Source organism: Callorhinchus milii, unplaced genomic scaffold (genome assembly GCF_018977255.1).
Source record: "Callorhinchus milii isolate IMCB2004 unplaced genomic scaffold, IMCB_Cmil_1.0 Scaffold3, whole genome shotgun sequence".
Classification (NCBI taxonomy): Eukaryota; Metazoa; Chordata; class Chondrichthyes; order Chimaeriformes; family Callorhinchidae; genus Callorhinchus; species Callorhinchus milii.
Genome location: NW_024704744.1, coordinates 9,870,235 through 9,888,549, shown reverse-complemented (window position 1 = coordinate 9,888,549; position 18,315 = coordinate 9,870,235). Strand labels below are relative to the sequence as shown.

General features: G+C 39.6%; 1 protein-coding gene across 1 annotated transcript in view; it reads right to left on the bottom strand.

Annotated features, from left to right (window-relative positions):
- Nucleotides 1–18,315, bottom strand: part of LOC103179026 (CUB and sushi domain-containing protein 1) — a 1,038,598-nt gene that overhangs the window by 20,256 nt on the left and 1,000,027 nt on the right. The window contains exons 57-60 of the mRNA XM_042332909.1: nt 12,377–12,559; nt 11,651–11,827; nt 5,418–5,597; nt 3,271–3,444 (exon numbers count right to left, since the gene is read on the bottom strand). Coding sequence (XP_042188843.1) covers nt 3,271–3,444; nt 5,418–5,597; nt 11,651–11,827; nt 12,377–12,559 — 714 coding nt within the window. The remainder of the gene's footprint in view (nt 1–3,270; nt 3,445–5,417; nt 5,598–11,650; nt 11,828–12,376; nt 12,560–18,315) is intronic.

Genomic DNA, 18,315 nt, shown 5'->3' with positions numbered 1-18,315 from the left:
CAAGCTGATCGGCAGACTCTAGCCAAAACCCATTAGTATTACTTTGATTCCAGAAAGCAGCATTAAATAATAAATTTATATTAAATAAACACCCCTGCACCAATCCAATAGGGATTGTGCTTTTATCCTTGAACAAACACAAATAAAACTGGTACACACACAAGTTCCAAAAGTGAAAAGTGATTTGAAACCCTTGTAATTTTTCCTGGCACAGCCCCAGAGTACTAAACAAAGAGGAAGCAACAGACTTCTTTTTAAAAAAAGAGGCCCCGTGAAAGAGTATTTCTTTAAGACACAAAATTGTGAAATGAAAAATAATTATCGATTGCACGCATAAATGTTCCTTCAAAGTGTAACTGATCTGTCAGGTTGTGATGTTGAAATGTCACGCCATTTATTATCGGTTAAGTTATCTCTATATGCATAGATAGAGCCCAAAAATAAAAATTTCCTCATGGAATAATATTTTTAATCTAATAGGATGAACTGTCAGTCTTAGCCTGCCAATATAGGCTTACTCAACCCTATTCTCTCGTCCCCATCCTCAACAACAGAGCATTGCTTATCAGTTTCAATCTCCAAACTGTTCATCCCGGTCTCACTATGACCACAAGGAAAATCAGAGATTGACAGAACTCATTTTTACGTCTGACAATGCATCTCAGTATCAGTGTCTCGATTGTACATCTATCAATTTGAGGTCAATAAACTGAGAAGCAAAACCATGATTTCTGTGTTCCTTGGTTTGAAGTAGAATTTGCAAGAAGATTTCAGCATTTGCCTACAAAATACAATATAATTTCACAGTATATCCTGTGAAGGGCTTTGAGACATCTCGATGACATGATAAGACATTATATTGAATGCAAGGAATACTACTGTTGTTTAACTTTTAAAGATATTAATACCAGAAAATGCATATTTGGTGTGCATATATGCCACCGATCTCATAAGGTCATTTTAAGTCTTTGAAAAAAAATCCTCCTCATAATAATATCTGGTTACCAGTGGAGAAAGTCACGTGAGTGAGACTCCTTGAAGCTGCATTAAAGTGCTGTTGACATTAAGATTTCAGTCCCTTCTTTGCTACATAGAAAACCATTTACCTCCAGACTATTATCAGTTCCTCAGCCAGCAAATCAAAACGCCCAAACTGACACATGGCCTACATTCAACAACGGTCTGTTTACACTGATCTTCCAGCCTTCCATCACCAATCAGGAGTAAAGTGAATGTTCTCTTGGAGATTCCTCTAACACCTCTCAGAAAGATAAGGTCATCACCGTCACCTAAATGTTTGTGTTTGTGGAGTGTTTGTTCAGAGTCCTATTAGAAATGAACCTAACTCACTAAATTGCCTACCCGTAAATACAGTCAAAGATCAATACAAACAAAGGGAGTGGAGCTTTACACACAAAGAAAAATAAGGTACAGAGTAGAACTCATTCTGCCTTTGGAGACCATTGGCAGAGTTTGTCTGTTTACTATTCAGAGAACAGAAATTGTTTAATGAACAAGATTAGAAAGGAAGGGGGATAATGATTTGTTGATTAAAAGCATTGACAAAGGAGGGTTTTGTAATGGTGGCATAAAATGACTGATGGCTCAACTACTGATGGCGGGATGGAGCAGGTGAGGGATATGCACCGTGCCTGATATGTAGGAACAGAGGGTGTGCACAGAGTCATGGTGCTAAAAGAGGTTGCAGAGATGGGGGTCAGGCAAGGACATAGTGCAATTTTAACTTTGGCGTAACATCTTGAAATTGATCCTCTGGAGGACAGGGAGAACATTGATACCTGCCAACAGATTAGTGTGTGCAGCCCAGTGTGGGAGAGGGTACAGATGAGATGGAGCTTATAAGTTAATATGGGGTAGGACTGTATAGATCAACGAGGAGACCACTTGAGAAGTTAACTCTCGCAGTAATGAACACACAACAAAAACATATTTAGCTCTAACATGCTAATCTACCAAGACATTAACAGTCTAACGTACTGATGTACTAACATATTAAGGCTCTAACATGCTGGTGTGCCACCATGGACTGGCATATGGTGCTCAGATGTGTCTCTGCATTGGGAGTTCCTGATATTGGCAATGACACCATCAGTAAGCAAAGATGCTAAATAGAGGTCACTCCTGGGCTGAGAGGATGGGAAGAACCAAATATATGGTACCATGGATATGACTCCTAATTGGAAGTACAAAGCAGCTCTGGAGACCTGAGGGATTCCTTTGGTATCCTGATGAGATGTGGATGCAAGTGGAATTTTCATTGCTTTGAGATGTTCATTTTATGTGAAAGGCATGGTATGAAAACTGAAAGTGATTGTCGAAGTACGGTTCCGCTTTATGTCTGGAAATACAAGATCACTTAAGTGCTCTACTGCAAGAGTACTTGAGTCTGTGGAACAGGGGACTTGCCAGGCCATGTGATACAGGTTGATGCAGAAAGAACATGCAACACTGTACATAATTGGGGAGCTAAAGTTGATACAAGACATGGAGAATTATAGCAGGTGGAATGAGAATGGGAAAGGCAGAGAACAAAAAAAATGACAAATTAAAGAAATGTCTGATCTCGATCATGCCAAAGAAAGAAAAATTAGTTAAATCCCTAATCCACACTCAAGGATTGCCAAGCCTTGGCTCTTGCCAACCTGTGCCTAACACTCTCCAGGTTTAAGTAGACTGTGTTCCTCATTAATAATAATAATACTTGCATTTGATATAGCGCCTTATGACATTTCTGAAACTCTTAAAAGGGCTTCACAGGATTGACTGTATATTTTGTGGCAGCCAATTGTGCACAACAATATCCCACAAAGAGCCATGGAGTGAGTGACCAAGTTTATTTGGGGGATTTGTTGGCCAGGATACTGGTAAACCTTTCTTCTCTTTTCGCATAGTGCCGAGGGATCTTTTTTCGTCCACCTAAACAGGTAGATGGGACCTCATTTTAACGTCTCATTCGAAGAATGCCACCTCTGGCAATGCAGCACATCCCCAGAACCGCACCGGAATGTCATTCTACGACTATATAATTCCACATCCAGACATGGGATTTGAATCCATAACCTTCTGACTCAGAGGCGAGAGTGCTACCATTGAGCCAAGCTGACTCAGAGAGAAAGAGAGTGTGGATTCTATTCCAGGCACAGGGAAATTTTCTTGTTCAGGTGGTATATGTGTGTGTCAGACACCCAGCTGATTAAAAAGAAGTTTCAATGGTGCTCTAAAGTGTATTCAAGGTTGCTGTGGACTCACGTAAACACTGTGGGACCTCTCCTCTCCATATGCCATTTCCTTCACAGGTAAGAACAGCAGGCAAGGAAAGCTGATATCCCTCCGAGCAAGTGTAGCTGATGGTAGACGCCCACTTGAAGTCCGATCCCTCCACTTTGCCATGAAGCACGGGGGGTGGTCGCCTGCAGGTAATAACTTTGGTGGGACAGGGACGGGGAGGAACAAAAACAAATACACTTAGCAAATCTGAAGGACAATTAAACAGGCAAATTCAGCAACCTATTTGGTGAATGAATGTTGAAAAAAAATTCCAAACACATGCATGTGCTGCTGACGTACATGAATTATCTGTTTGGCTTAGATACTCTTAAGCATAGTGACAGGTTTTCTGCATGTGTCAGACACCCGGGTGACCAAAACGAAACAATGGTTTTCGAATGGTACATTTTAGGTCCTGATAGCACATTATTAAAATGGCAAGTTCCGCTGATGGCAAACTGGACACAACACAGTTTCTAATATGCAAAGAGCGAGTGTATTGCACTCCTACACTGCCCCCTCCACCAATGTTGATAAATGTTTTATAGCATCGCCTTTGCTGGGCATTAATTCTGCAATAATCCTACAATAAATCAGCAATGCACAAGGAGCAACTCAACTGCAATCGGTTAGTGCAGCAGCAACACAAGGAAATATTTCTGCAGAATCCTAACAATAAATTAGTTTTAAACAAGCCGTAATTCTGCAAGATTACAATATTGCTGCAGTTTCTCAACTCCTTGTGTGATGTTCAGTATTCCAAACCTCACTGGGTACAAAATTTGATCAGCATCAACTGGCTATATTTCTGAAACCACTGCTCAGTTGATGGAAAAATTAACCAGTTAGCCCTCAATAACTTTAGTGCTACTTCTTAAATAAATTTCTCCTGCAGACGTAAGAAGCAAGGAATGTCATAGAACCAAAGAAATTTACAGCACAAAAATTTCAGCCCATTGTGTATGTGCTGGCTCCCTTTAACGCAATCATTTCAGTCCCACTTACCTGCTCTTTCCAAGTACCCCTGTAGCTGACTCTTTTAAAAGTATAATTATCTATGCTACAATGCTCTATAATGTTGATGCTCTGTGTTGCTTGTTTTTTACTACAATAGCACGTTATCCTACAAAAGACATTTTAGTGTAATCCACTTTACTCTTTACTAATTATCCTGTGAGGAGCTTTAAATCCTGATGTGAAAGGCATGACATCATATGTAAGGGTAAACAGTATTAATAATTTATTTGGTACATCTTACAACTTTACTTTTGCAATGTTCAAAGCCAAAAAGCATTCTTTTTTGGGGTTAGCCGGGTGTCTGACGCACGAGGAAACCCATCACCGTGCTTAACATTATCCAAGCCATCTGAAAATTCCACGCATCCCACCTACACATAGAGATTCACGAGATATTTATTGGAAGTCAATGCACACATCCTCCCGGAGAGATACATCCTGCTTACCTAATTCTGGAGAGTACTAGGCGCATGTTCGCAAGAGTCAAGACTGGGGGACTCCAAATTGTGCACTGGGGTACCACTGAAGTGTAATCAGCTAAAACTGCATAGCTTGTCATTAAAATCACTCTCTAGCAAGCTTTCCGGCTGCTTGTCTAGCTGGGACCACCCGACCCATTAGGGCTTTAACTTGCAGGATTAACAGTAGATGAGCAGCAATAATCCCTGCTCCCAGTGACTGGTCTGCACTTCGAAGTCCTGCTGATACGCCACGCTGACTGTGCTGTCATTATCAGTGCCCTGGAAAACAGTGGAGCTGCCTGGCTCAGAACTGGACTACCGAGACCACCACAGATGGCTGGCTTGATTAAGACATTCCATTGCCAAGCAAGTTCCCTTGTGAGCCAGTTCAGCTCCAAGGAGACCCTCTTCCTTACTTTCCCTCTCCACCAAGAATAACATACAGATTAATCTGCTGTGGCTGTGGACAGCTCACCATTATTTGTTACCTTGCATCAAACAAGTCGTCAATTCTCTTTAAAAATGATGCTGGTCCAATTACCAGTGATTAAGCAGTCATATAAATAAGACAACTTCAATGTTTTGAAGAGAATAAACACTGGCCAAGAATGACAGTCCTTATTTTTTCTTGTACATCACATCTGTTCTTACCTTTACAGACTGGTTTGGGCAGATTCCAGGACTCGTCTCTCGTGCAACGTAGAGTAGATGATCCAGCAGGTTCCATCATGTACCCTGGATTACACTGATATATTACTGTCTTATTATATGTGAAATCACTTCCCAACTGCACACCGTTAGCCAACGCACCTGGGTTGCCACAGCTTATCACTGGGGTCGGTAGAGAGAGAGAAAAGGAGAAATCAAATGAAGCAAATTGAAGGAACATAATTGTAATCACATACGTTACAGCTCAAACCCTGTGCATTTATTATTCAATAAACAGCATGAACACAGTGCCGCAATTTTAGGAAATGATTATTTTATGACCTTTTTTTATGTTTGCTATTTAAATCCCATCTCCCAAGTTATTTGCAGCCCTCAAACTCTGTGAACTGCATTGATCATTTCATGAACATTTCTGCAGTATGTGCCGTAGCTTATCATTATTTTTGAGCAAAAATAGTTTGTAACCATAAAAACGCCTACAACCCACATGCAAACTCCCTTGTCTCCTTCGCAAGCTTCACAGGCCTATAGACTGTTTTCACAGGGCAAAAAAATGAAATGGTGCCTCAAACCCTCTTTGTTGGTGGTGGTCAGTACTCTCCGCTTCGAATTAACAATGTGTTTGACTTTAAATAAGAACATAAGAAATGCTAGATAAAAAAAAAGACCAAGGTCCATATAGTTCGTCTTCCAGTTTCCTGGCGGTCGCATGCACATATGTGCTGAACTACTTATGTACTATATCCCATAATGTTATCTCCTAAAAGAAAACTGTGTTTGGCTTTGGAGGTCTGAAATGGGGGGGTGAAGCTGTGCTCCTCTGCCTGGAATTCTGAAAATTACAAAAGTGTCCAGATCTACAGGAGAACCATCACTTTTACACTTCCAACTAATCTGAAGCATAAACGTTTACAAGGTGGCAGTGATAACCTGTTCCAGGCCTCAAAGATGTATGCTAAACAAGGAAGAGGAGGGATGGGACGGGGGAAGTAAATGACCATAGATGTCGGTTTCAAGGTGGAATTTACAGAGAGATAGAAAGGGGTGAAGCAGAGGGATAGAGCAGAAGTTCTCACCAGTTATCAACAATATCCCACTCGCTTCATTTGACTTGGTAATTTCTTAGAGTGCAAACTAGTGAAATGCAACAAGGCACATATTAATCTCACTCTCTCTATAATTTTATAATAAGTAAATAAACAATCTTTGTATTTGGTGAGAACATTTCCCTTACTGTATCTCAACTTTACATGATACTGAGATAAACACAACCAGTGCAATAATTTTCACTTGCCTGCTATTAGCTTTGCAAGTGCTTTGCGACATACTCCTGACAAAAAGGTGTTGTATAAATATAAATTGCATTGTATTGTGCCAGCTCACATCACAGCAATGCTGGTGATCATTAACTGAGGACAGGCTGTCACATCAGTATGTGAATAGTAACGAAGGTGCGAAGCTGGGCACACAACCACATTGTTACTGAGTCAATCTCATTCAAGCTCACTATGTACTTTCCAAATATCTATGCAAACTTGAGATTTAACTTTAGTGGGGGAGGAGAGGAGAGAGGAGAGAGACAATTTAGAAGACTACTTTGGTACATACAATGGGGGATGAAATCACCTGTCCTCTATTAAGAAGCCAGGGGGTGAGAAGAAGCAGAACAGTTAAAAAAAATGTTACTTTGATATAGCACTTTTCATTTAGGGAGGACCTCTTAAAGCATTTCACAGGATTTACTGTAAAGTGTAGTGACTGTATAATTTTTGTAGCCAAACACAAAATTTTGTAGTTAGTCAACTTGTGCCCAATAATGTCTCATAAACAGCCATGAAGTGAATGACCAATTTTGTCTAGTGGATTGTTGGCAGGACACTAGGAGAAACTCCCTTCCCTTTTTGAGTAACGCCATGGGATCATTAATATCCACCTGAACAGGCATACGAGATCTCGGTTAACGTCTCATCTGAAAGACAGTACCTCCAACAATGCTGCGCTCCTTATGCCTAATATTAGAGTGTCAGCCTGGACCGTGGATTCAAAGTCCCATTGTGGGCTTGAGGCAATATTCTGCCTCAGAGGCGAGAGTCAAATGGTACCAAGTGAATCAGACTGACACACAGCGAAAACGATTCTAAGGTCACTGAGTCAAGTAAGTCATGTTTCTGTGTAAGTCAAATAAGTCAATGTAAGAACAGTAGATGTTAGAGAAATATCAGGTAGTTACAGAAATATTAAGTAGTTAGAGAAATAGGAGAAACAAAAGGTAAGTGGAATTCTTTGAAGCAGAGGTTCAATTAGGGGAACCTTCAACATGAAGTTTACTTTAATTGAACCTCTGGTTCAAAGAATTGCACTTACCTTTTGTTTCTCCTTCACTGGGGTAATTTGTGCGTAAGCCTAGCTCAGTGTGTAGCACTCTCGTCTCTGAGTCAGAAGATTGTGAGTTCAAGTCCCACATCAGTTTTTCCCATACTCTGGTCACAATCACTACCCGCCCCTCCAAAAAATTGGTCATTCACTTCATGGCTGTTTGTGGGACACTGCTGACCACAATACACAGTCACTACACTTCACAGATGATATGTCTGCCTGACATGAAAGGTGCAATATCAAATGTAAGGATTATTATTAGTAACCACATACACCTTTAAATTGTAATATTATCTCCTTAAAACATCTAAACTGCACTGTTGCTGTGCAACACACTCCTTAATATGTATTAGTCCACAGCTAGCATTGCAGACATCTGAGGACATTAATAGGAGAGATTGCAAGACAGTTGATGAAACCCTGATGTAAATACTGCCAGGCACTGGAGATTGCTCGGTTGCCAGAAACAATTATTTATTCATACATGATCTGCTGTCGGAGAGAAAACTTGAAGAAAGAAAAAAAATTGGATTGTCTGCATCAAAGTTCATTCTCTCTTTTTCTTTCTCTCTAGAACACCAGCCAGTTCTTCTCCCTCTCATCCTTTGTAGAATTTATACAATTATTATTTTGGTGAGGTGAGCATTTATTTCAATTACGGAACAATGTAATATTCATGCACAACGAAAAATTAATAATATTATGTGAATGCTGGAAAACTCAGATAAAATTCAAGAATCCCAGAGAAGTAAATGGAGACATCAGAGAACGTTGTTTAACAGGCACTGTGACTCTGATGTGGGTCAAAATGCCGCATTTTCATTTTGCAACAAATTTGCTGGTTATTAGTTAGACTTTCCACTGAGGAATTAATTGCCGCTGAGTTTAGACTGGTTGTAGCTCCAGAGACAGGAAGAGCTGCTTAGTGCTGGAGGCACTGATGATCAGGAGAGGCTCCTCCTGTCACCACTCGATTAATTTTGCAGTTAAAACATAAATCATAATCCTTGCATTAGATATAGCACCTTGTGATTTTGTTCAGACATGTGAAAGTGCTTCACAGGATTTACTGCAAATGATAGTGTAGGTGAACGTGGCAGCTAATTTGCGTACAGCTAAGGTGAACCATTCAACCAAGATATCACCTGCCTGATATCATCAGTTCTGACAAAGGGTCGTGGACCCGAAACGTTGACTCAGTTTCCTTTCTTCATAGATGCTGCCTGACCTACTGAGTGTTCCCAGCGACTTCTGTTTTTATATCATCTGCCTGTTCAAGTAGATGTTAAAGATCCCATGACACCATTGGAAAAGAGAAAGGAGTTCCCACAAATAAAATTGGTCATTCACTTCATGGTTGTTTGTGGGACATTGCTGTGTGCATATTGACTGCTGTGTTCACCTACAAAATACAGTCACTGCACTTTACAGTAAATCCTATAAAGCATTTCGAGACATCCTTCTGAAATGAAAGGAATTATTTCAAATACATGGATTTTTTGTGTTTTATTTTGTTTTTCTGCATATTATTTTTAAACTGGTGACATGACAGCTTGATTTATACAGTTACTGTTATAATTTGCTTCAATAGTTTTTTTGTTTAAAGCGACTTGTAGTAAGATCCTACGGATGTTTCTTGAAATTGACTAAAGATGTTGATTTAGAATTTTGTGGTATTTCTTAAAAGATTTTTTAATTAAGAAATCCAGAAATATGTGACATTGACTTGGGGGAATCCTGCTCCATCACAATCAGAACCTGTTTCAACTCGTGATGATAAAAGTAAAGAATTACAAGTTATGCAGCTCTTCAATGCTTCAATGCTTATCAAAGAAAGAAATTCAAGTTAGGCTTCAGAAGTGACAAGAATTTCTTCTGGCATCTGAGTGACCATGTAAGATTAGTCGATAAACAGGGAGGAGTGGAAACATCTGTGACATAGGTCTTGATGACACTTAGTAATTATATCCTGAATATGATGAACGTGACTGAAGACATGCATGTTCTGTGTCAAGAAATTGTCAAGTGCTGAGAGGATTTTAGAAATTTTCCCGATTAATCCTGACAATGACTGTCTGCCTCTGACAACCTCTCCTGCTAAACATTCATCTCAAGATAACAACAGACAAAAGTTCAGAGGAGCAAGAAGTATTGCAGTATCAACGACTGTACCGGCTTAATTAAATAACAATATAGTTTTTATATGGCACCCTTGGTGTAGGATAATGTCTCAGAATGCTGAGTTCTAACAAGAACAGCATTCTGCAAAGTAGCCTGAGGCAGAATTTTTGCATTTGATACAGCAAGTAGCACAGCACACGTCACATTTTTTTACTTGATGAATGTAAATGCTCCAGCATTGATTGTGAAGAGATGGACGTTCTTGACCACAGAACAATACTGATTTCCCAAAACCTGACCATGTGGGAGGATGTTGTTGTGGGAAAATCAAGATTTTAAATGGGACTGAGCAAGTAAATTCAGAGTAATCCTGTCTGACACGTCATGGCAGCAGGACAAGAGGGGTTGCAAATGGTAATTTCAGGAAGCATTCCCTTACCCTAGCCAGAGGATAATCGAAGTTTGGAACAAGCTACCAGAAAGGGAGGTAGAGACTAGGGGATCGGACTGATTTAAGAAACAACTTAACTCTGTTATAGGGGTATGGGAGGACAGGTATTCTGGAAGAATCAAATGGATCGAACCAATTCATCTGGATCATTAACTCCTCATAACCTCATAAACTTCATAACTCCTCATAAATGATCCTCATAATTGGATCATTAACCTTCTTAACTCCTCATAACTTCAGGAGGCTTAATAGAAGTTATCAAAATTATGAAGGGATTTAATAGGGTGAACAAGAAGAATCTATTTCTACTGGCAGGTGGGTTGGTAACCCGAGCAAATTGAAAACAGTTGTAAAAAGAAACAGAGGGGAGGTGAGGAAATTTTTTTTCACACAGCAGGTTGTTTGGATCTGGAATGCATTTTGCCTGAAAGGGTGGTGGAAGACAATTCGATAACGACTTTTAAGAGAAAAGTAGACATTTATTTGGGGAGACAAGTTTGCAGAGTTATGGGGAGAGAGCAGGGGAGTGAGATTGATTTGGATAGTTTTTTTAAAAGAGCCGGCACGGACACAATGGGCAGGATAGCTTCCTTCTGTGCTGTACAATTCTAGGAAAGTTGAACAAATTCTTCTAATATGAAGAATGTTTGAAAAGAGGGCTAGCACGGTTGCTGCTCAATCACTGACATATATTTGCCCACAAAAACACTGTCAATCAATTTTACAATGTATTTTGTGAAGCGCTTTGGGAATGACTCAACAATGTGATAAGGCACTATATTGAATCCAATGATTATTATTATTATATTAAATATGATTGTGTGTGTTTCTTTTAGGATTTATTATTTGTTGTAGAATGCTGTGCATTTATGAAATGAACATAATAGCTTCCTCAAGAGGGTGAACAAATTCTCTGAAAAGATGGAATAATTCGGATAGGTTTGAGGGAATGCAGCTTTGGTGTAACATATGGCACACAGAAGATGACCAGCTTATCACAAGGGAATCAACGTCATGTTTGAAAGATCACAAAATCTGTTCGGACGAAGAAGGCCCTTTAGCTCATTTGATCCCATACTTATGAACACCCACTCTACTTGCATCTGATATAGCGCCTTTTCATGTCTCATCACAACATCAAGCAGTGTTTTTTAAGATTAGTCCAGCTTCCCGGCCTCAACCCTCCTTCCTGATAACCTATATAAGGGATATAAAGCATCACACAAATCTGACTGCTATTGTGCCCACTTTATGCTGTAGCGCTGACCTTTGCAGTCTGGAGCAGAGCCGGTCCAGGTTCCATTAGCAGTGCAGTGCCGTGTAATCAGACCAGATGTTTTATAACCTTCCCAGCAAGTGTACGAAATAGAGCTGGAGAACACTATGCCGTCACTGAAAACTATCCTCCCGTTGGTCGGAGAGCCTGGATTCCCACACGATACAGCTGGTAATGGAAGGAAGATGAGAGTTAGAACTTGCACAGGCATGAACATGTGAACACGTAAACCCAAGTCACAAGCATTTCAATGGGCTAAACAAGATATGAATCTTTCAACACACAAACCAAGACATGAGTCGTCCAACCAACAAACGAAGACATGAGCATTTCAATATCCAATCTGCCACTGAATTACTTTTCCATAGTTCAATGATAAAAATGAAAGGTTACAACACAACAGACACAACCATGTTCACAGAACATTGTTCCAGTGCAAGGGCTCATTAAAACCAGTGCATTTAAAAGAAATAGAAAACGTCCTGTGCCACAGGCATGGTAACTTATTCATGTTCACTCTTTGGATGTTCATTTTCTGGTACAGAAACCTTGAAGTGAATCAAATGTGATGTTTCATAATGTATTCAATAGCATGTTTGAAGGATAAATAAAACATTACATTTTTCACCCCTTTATTTCCATCTACTCAATACAACACTGCACTTTGATGATTTTGTCAGCTTATAGTTGCCTGATCTGAAGAAAATAACAGCTTACCCTTGCAGACTGGTTGAACCCCTGACCAGGAGCCATTGGACTGGCATGTTCGTTCAGATGATTCTTGCAGATTATATCCAGCTTCACAGGTAAAGCGCAGGAGATTTTTTGTCTTGAACTCGTTGCCTAGTCTTGAACCATGAGATGGGATGCCAGGGTCACCACATGTGCCAGGACTGTCACCTGTAGAACATGCATACAAGATCAAATACAATGCCATGAATTGAGAACGCCTCCCAATTCAATTTACTGAACAACTTTAAAATCATTGAAGTTTACAACTCATGAACCATTGGCCTCGGAATTCTACCTGTTCTTAGCCTGTGAGGCCTTTTTTTCTTAAAATGTATGATTAAGCAAAACTGTTGATCCTACATTTTAAAACAAAATGGTCTTACCCAAAGTTCAGATGAAATTTTGAGCTCAGGGTGTCTACACGACAACAATAACTTGTATTTATATAGGGCATTTCACACGGCTAATAACTTGGGAGCGTTTAACAATGGCTGGCCTTAATTCTGAGCCGGGAGAGAAGGGAGGTGACAATAGGCACAGTCAAAGAGGTTTTCAGGTGCGATCTGAAGACATGCAAGAAGGTAATAAGATGGAGAGATTGAGGCAGAAAGTTTCAGAGTCTTCTGAAAATTATACTTTGTGAAAGTTAGAAAGAGCATTATATCTAATCTCCCTTCGCTGTCCTTTCCTCATAACCTTCAATATTTTTTTTGTTTCTTTTCCAGATATTTTGTTGAATTCCCTTTTAAAAGTTGTCACCAATTCTCCTCCAATCAGCCTTTTATCCTTCTGTGTATAAAAAACGTACCTTTTTTACTACAATTGTCACATAACTCAGACAGGAGAAGCTCTCTGTAAAGGAGATGCAGGTATAACAAGGAACTCGACATTAATAAATGACCGTATCATTAATTCATTCACCACTAATTATGTCATTTGATATTGTCTCTACAGCAGCTCTCAGTATAAGCAAAATACAGATGAACATACCATGATAATGCACTCATCTCAAAATAGCCATATCAAAAAACTGTGTGCAATGCAATGGAAATCAAGAAATCAGTGTGAGGAATGTGTGAATCGTATCAAATCCCAATTATTTTTCAATCTAAAATAAGAATCATGCATCAAAATGCAAAACAATCTTTTCAGACATCTCCATGTTTCACATTGAATCTAAAAGGAAGTAGAAAGAATTAGCTAACTCCAATGACAAAAAATATACTATAGCAGTATTATATATAAACAAATCCTTGTATTTTAATATAGCACCTTTAAGGAAAAGTCTCAAAGCTCTTCACATGATTCACTTTAAAGTGTAGTGACTGTATTTTTTGCCTACAAAATGCACAGTTGTGACAATTTACAGTAAATCCTGTGAAGAGTTTTGAGTTGTCCTCCAGACATGAAGGGCACAATATTAAATGTAAGTGTTATTATCATTTATTGACAGGCGGCCAATTTGTGTACATCGAGGTCCCACAAACGCTACGAAGTGATGAATAAATTTTCACTGTCCATTGCTACGTGAAATGAATCAAAGGAGACAAAATACTATATAAAGAGGGAAAAGTAAACTGCTGCTTAGGGAGCTTAAAGGGTGATTTACTTGCAGTCGTCTACATAATAAAGAGAATTGTACGGATTCCTGAACAGGAGCCATAATCTCAAAAGTAGAGATAAATTGGTTAAAAGTAAATCCAGAAGACATTTCTTCACACAAAAGATTGTGAGAATGTGGAATATAATGCCCCAGAAGCCTATTGATGTAGAATCAATTGAGGTGTTTAAGAGGGAGCTAGATAAGTTCTTGGGAACTTATTAAGGATCTGAAGAAAAGCAGGGAAATAGGATTAGAAAGCTAAAGCTCTGCCATGATTTAATAAAAAGGCAGGATGGGTTTCTGTTCTTATTCTCCTCGGAACAAATCTTTAGCGAGCAGTATCACTTTTTTGACAATTCAACACAACCTTTCAAATAGCTCATGGTAAATTTTCAGAACATGCCAAGCCTAGTAGCAGTTAACAAACAAAATGATTCATATGTTTAATGTACGTCTCACTTTTTCTACTACATCATTCCAATCTTGCCATATTGGGTAACACAACAATAGGCAACTGCGTCAAGAGCATTCACCACTGATAAACGTGGGCCCAAGTGAGTCAAATAGATAAGTGTAGTGAGAGATAAGAATCCCTGTAAGATACGTTCAGGAGAAGACTGGAGACCTACTATGGATAAACTAACCGAAGACTTATTCAACAGCCTAAATTATACATTTAAATCAGATATTCAGATATAGCAGCTGTCTGTTGAGAAGGTCTCAGTTACTTGTAGGTCTAAAGTATGAACAGGTTGACCATAATGATTCCCTAGAGAACTGAAAGTTCTGGTGATTTTTTTGGGAGCTGCCGAGGGCAAAGCTTGAGCTCCTTTTTCTTATTCCCCCCTCCCCAATTCCAGCAACCCTGCACATAATCCTCTGATAAAGCAGTGTTCCACCACTATTGCAAGCGAATCTTAAATCTGAACCTGCATCTACACTGCAGGTTCCAGCTACCTATGGAGCTCATAGTCTAACGTGGCACTCTACTACAATGAAAAGGGCACGCTGCAAAGATAGAAGTGACATTCTTCTTGTCTTAGATGCAAAGAAGAGAGTTAATGCCAGCGTCCTGGTCAACAATCCCTCAGATAAAAATTGTCACCAAGTTTCTGAGCACACAATGGATGCTGTGTTTCCTTACAAATAGATGGGCTGAATATCCCACACCAAAGTCCCTCAAACAGCAATGAAGTGAATGACCAATTTTATTTGGTGGTGACTCCAGGAGAAACTCCCTTCTCTTTTCAAACAGTGCCATGGGATGTTTAGAATCCACCTGAACAGGCAGGCAGATGTCCAGGATCTCAGTTTATCATCTAATCCAAAGGACGGCACCTCAAACAATGGAGTACACCCCAAACGTCAGCATAGAGTCAGCATAGACTATCTGAGACCCTACGTGGGGTTTTGAACCCACAATCGTCTGATTCATCAGTGATACTGACCAGACGGACATTGAAGCACTCCAAGATGCTGCCCCACGTGAAGTGCACAATTTGCATGCTGTAGATGATGTTGTTGATGATGACGGACACAACACCAAATTACATTTGTATAGTGCCCTTCATGTCAGAAAGATGTCCCAGGACGTTGGACAATCAGAGGACCCGTGCTGGGAGTTGGGGTCAGTATGGGTGAAGGGTAGGGGTGTGGGAGGGTGGCCAAAGGCACGGTCGAAGGGGAAGCTCTTTAGATGGCACTTGAAGGAGGCAAGAGAGGGGGTAAGACGGAGGGATTGTGGGATAGAGTTCCAGAATGTGGGCGCAGAGATGCTGAATGCGGGCAGGAAGTGTGGGGGACCTGAAGCAGGCTGGTGTCCGCCGAGCGGAGCGAGTGGACAGGCTGATATGGGGTTAAGAGGTTGGAGAAGAAGGGGGAAATAAGACCGTGGAGGGATTTGTAAGTGAGAACGAGGAGGTTTGGTGAGGTCCTCTGGAAAGCTCTGGCAATGCTTGCAAACAGCAGTTCAGGAGTTTCTCCTGAGATTTTACCTGTGGCACCATCTCATATGCCAGTTCACCTGAATCGATTCATCAGTGCAAGCAAGTGAGAGTTTAATGGGGATCATGACCAATACAGACATCCACTTTGTTTTAACTTCCCCCCAATGAAGAAGAAAAGCTTATTTTGTGTTGCATTCAATCCTGCAGAGAAAAATCTTATAAAGCCATATCAAAGTGTGCTTAAAACAGAAATGTCTCTTTGTAGCCGGCTGCGATTGTGTTTTTGAACCACAATGACATTACTTGTCTGATACACTTTGATACACATTCTCTTCAACTGGAGCATGTTTTTTGTATAAAAGAAAATTCTGCCAATACATTTAAACCTGTTGAAGTTCTATTCTCCTGAAGACACCTCCTCAGGTGGAACCCTTGTTCAAGTTAGTAAATAGAAAACCTATTGATAGCAAGATGAAAAATATTCTTTGCTTTTGATACAGCACTTATGATGTTGAAATGTCTCAAAACACTTCACAATGATTGCTGTAAAATACTGTGACCATTAACAGCTTGGGGTTGAATTTACAAAGAGAAATAAATGGAAAGACCTTGAGTTGCCCTATCTGATAGCTTTCAGGGTATTTATATACAAAGGTTTTTTTATTATCTATCTCCATTGGGGAGAAATTCCACTTGGGTCTAGATTTACACTATTTATATAACATTTTAGAGTGTGCAGAACTTGGAAAAATGGTTTCAGTTGACTTTAAATGCATTTGAAATAGAATTGTCTCTAAGTAAGCCGATTTCAGTGGTTGTTACAACAGAGACGAGGAAAGTGATTGTTTTGAGTATCATGAATATTTATATTGAAGATCTTCCAGCGGTTTTAAACAACTTGTTTGAGAAATGCATTGAAGCACATATGTGATACAGCACATCATCAAATTAGTAGAGGAGCAAAGAACAAAATACCGTACATGCCAAAAAGTTGTGGTTATTATACCACACATTTTTGTACAATATTGATGGCTGATGTTGAATGCATATTGTAGGAGGCAGGGAAATGTGAGCTGATAAGGTGTTTCAACGTCTTGAGATCCTAGGAAGATACAAATAAGTTACGGTCGGAGCCAGTAAACAAATTTTGATTTCATGACAGTGATAGTCCAGAAAGAAATATAATACTAAATACTATTCTTGGCATTTGATGAGCAAAGCACCTTTCACATTGGGAAAAATGCTCAAAGTGTTTCACAGGATTACTGTAAAGTGCAGTGACTGTGTATTTTGTAGGTGAACATGGAGCTAATTTGCTTACAGCAAACTCCTGCCATGAAGTGAATGATCAATTATATTTGGGAGATTACTGGCCAAGACACTGCGAGAAATTTCCTTCTCCTTTTGAATAGTGCCAAGGGATCTTCAGCATTCAACTGAACAGTGTACTTAATATCTTATCTAAAGGATGCAGCATTTAGGGTGATAAGTTTGGAGCTTACTTGACAGGCACCTCAAGGGTTGATAGTGAACATGAGCTCATATACTGCAGTATCAATAAAATAAAAGATGCGAGGATATAGTTGAGAGAAACGTTGGAGGCTAGGAATTCTTTCAAGAATTTTTTGTTTGTAATTCATTCACATTCCCAGGCAGGGTTCAAGAAAAAGTAGATGAGGGTCATAGAGGGGAATGAACAGCTCAGGCTGAAGGAGGTGAGTTCCTTTATTTCTTGTAAGACAATAAAGCACGTTGCTCAGCCCTGTGAGAGCTGGCTGGCAGAGCTCAGCTTGCACCTCACTGCAGCCAATTGGAACTGAAGGACAACACCAAAGTGGTGATTATCCAATTTAGTTCCATTACCACAACTGCGTGATTATATGCAAAGAAATACTTCCTAAACCAGAAAATTGGATGGTCAGTATGTAATTGTATCAGGGTGACGCTCAGATGAAGAATTCTATGAACTGCAAATTAAACCAGACAATTAACACATTTCTGTGCCATAACCAGTCAATTATCTATTCCGCAAATAAATTGAGTGAAACAAAGGCTGCATAACTGTTTCTACATCACAAAAAAAACAAATTTTCCATTAAACAACAGCTTAAATAAAAATAATAATCCTTGCATTTGATATATCACTTTTCACGTTTTCGAGACGTCTCAAAGCGCTTCACATAATATACTGTGAAGTGAATTGACTGTATATTTCTGGGCAAAACGTGGCAGCCAATTGCGTGCAGCAGTGTCCCTCAAACAGTTGTGGATTGAGTGAACAATTTTTTTTAAAAAAGGATTATTATCCTCGGAAAAGTAATTCGCCAATCGACTAACAACTGGATTCCTACTTACCTCTAGGTAAACAAAGGCGT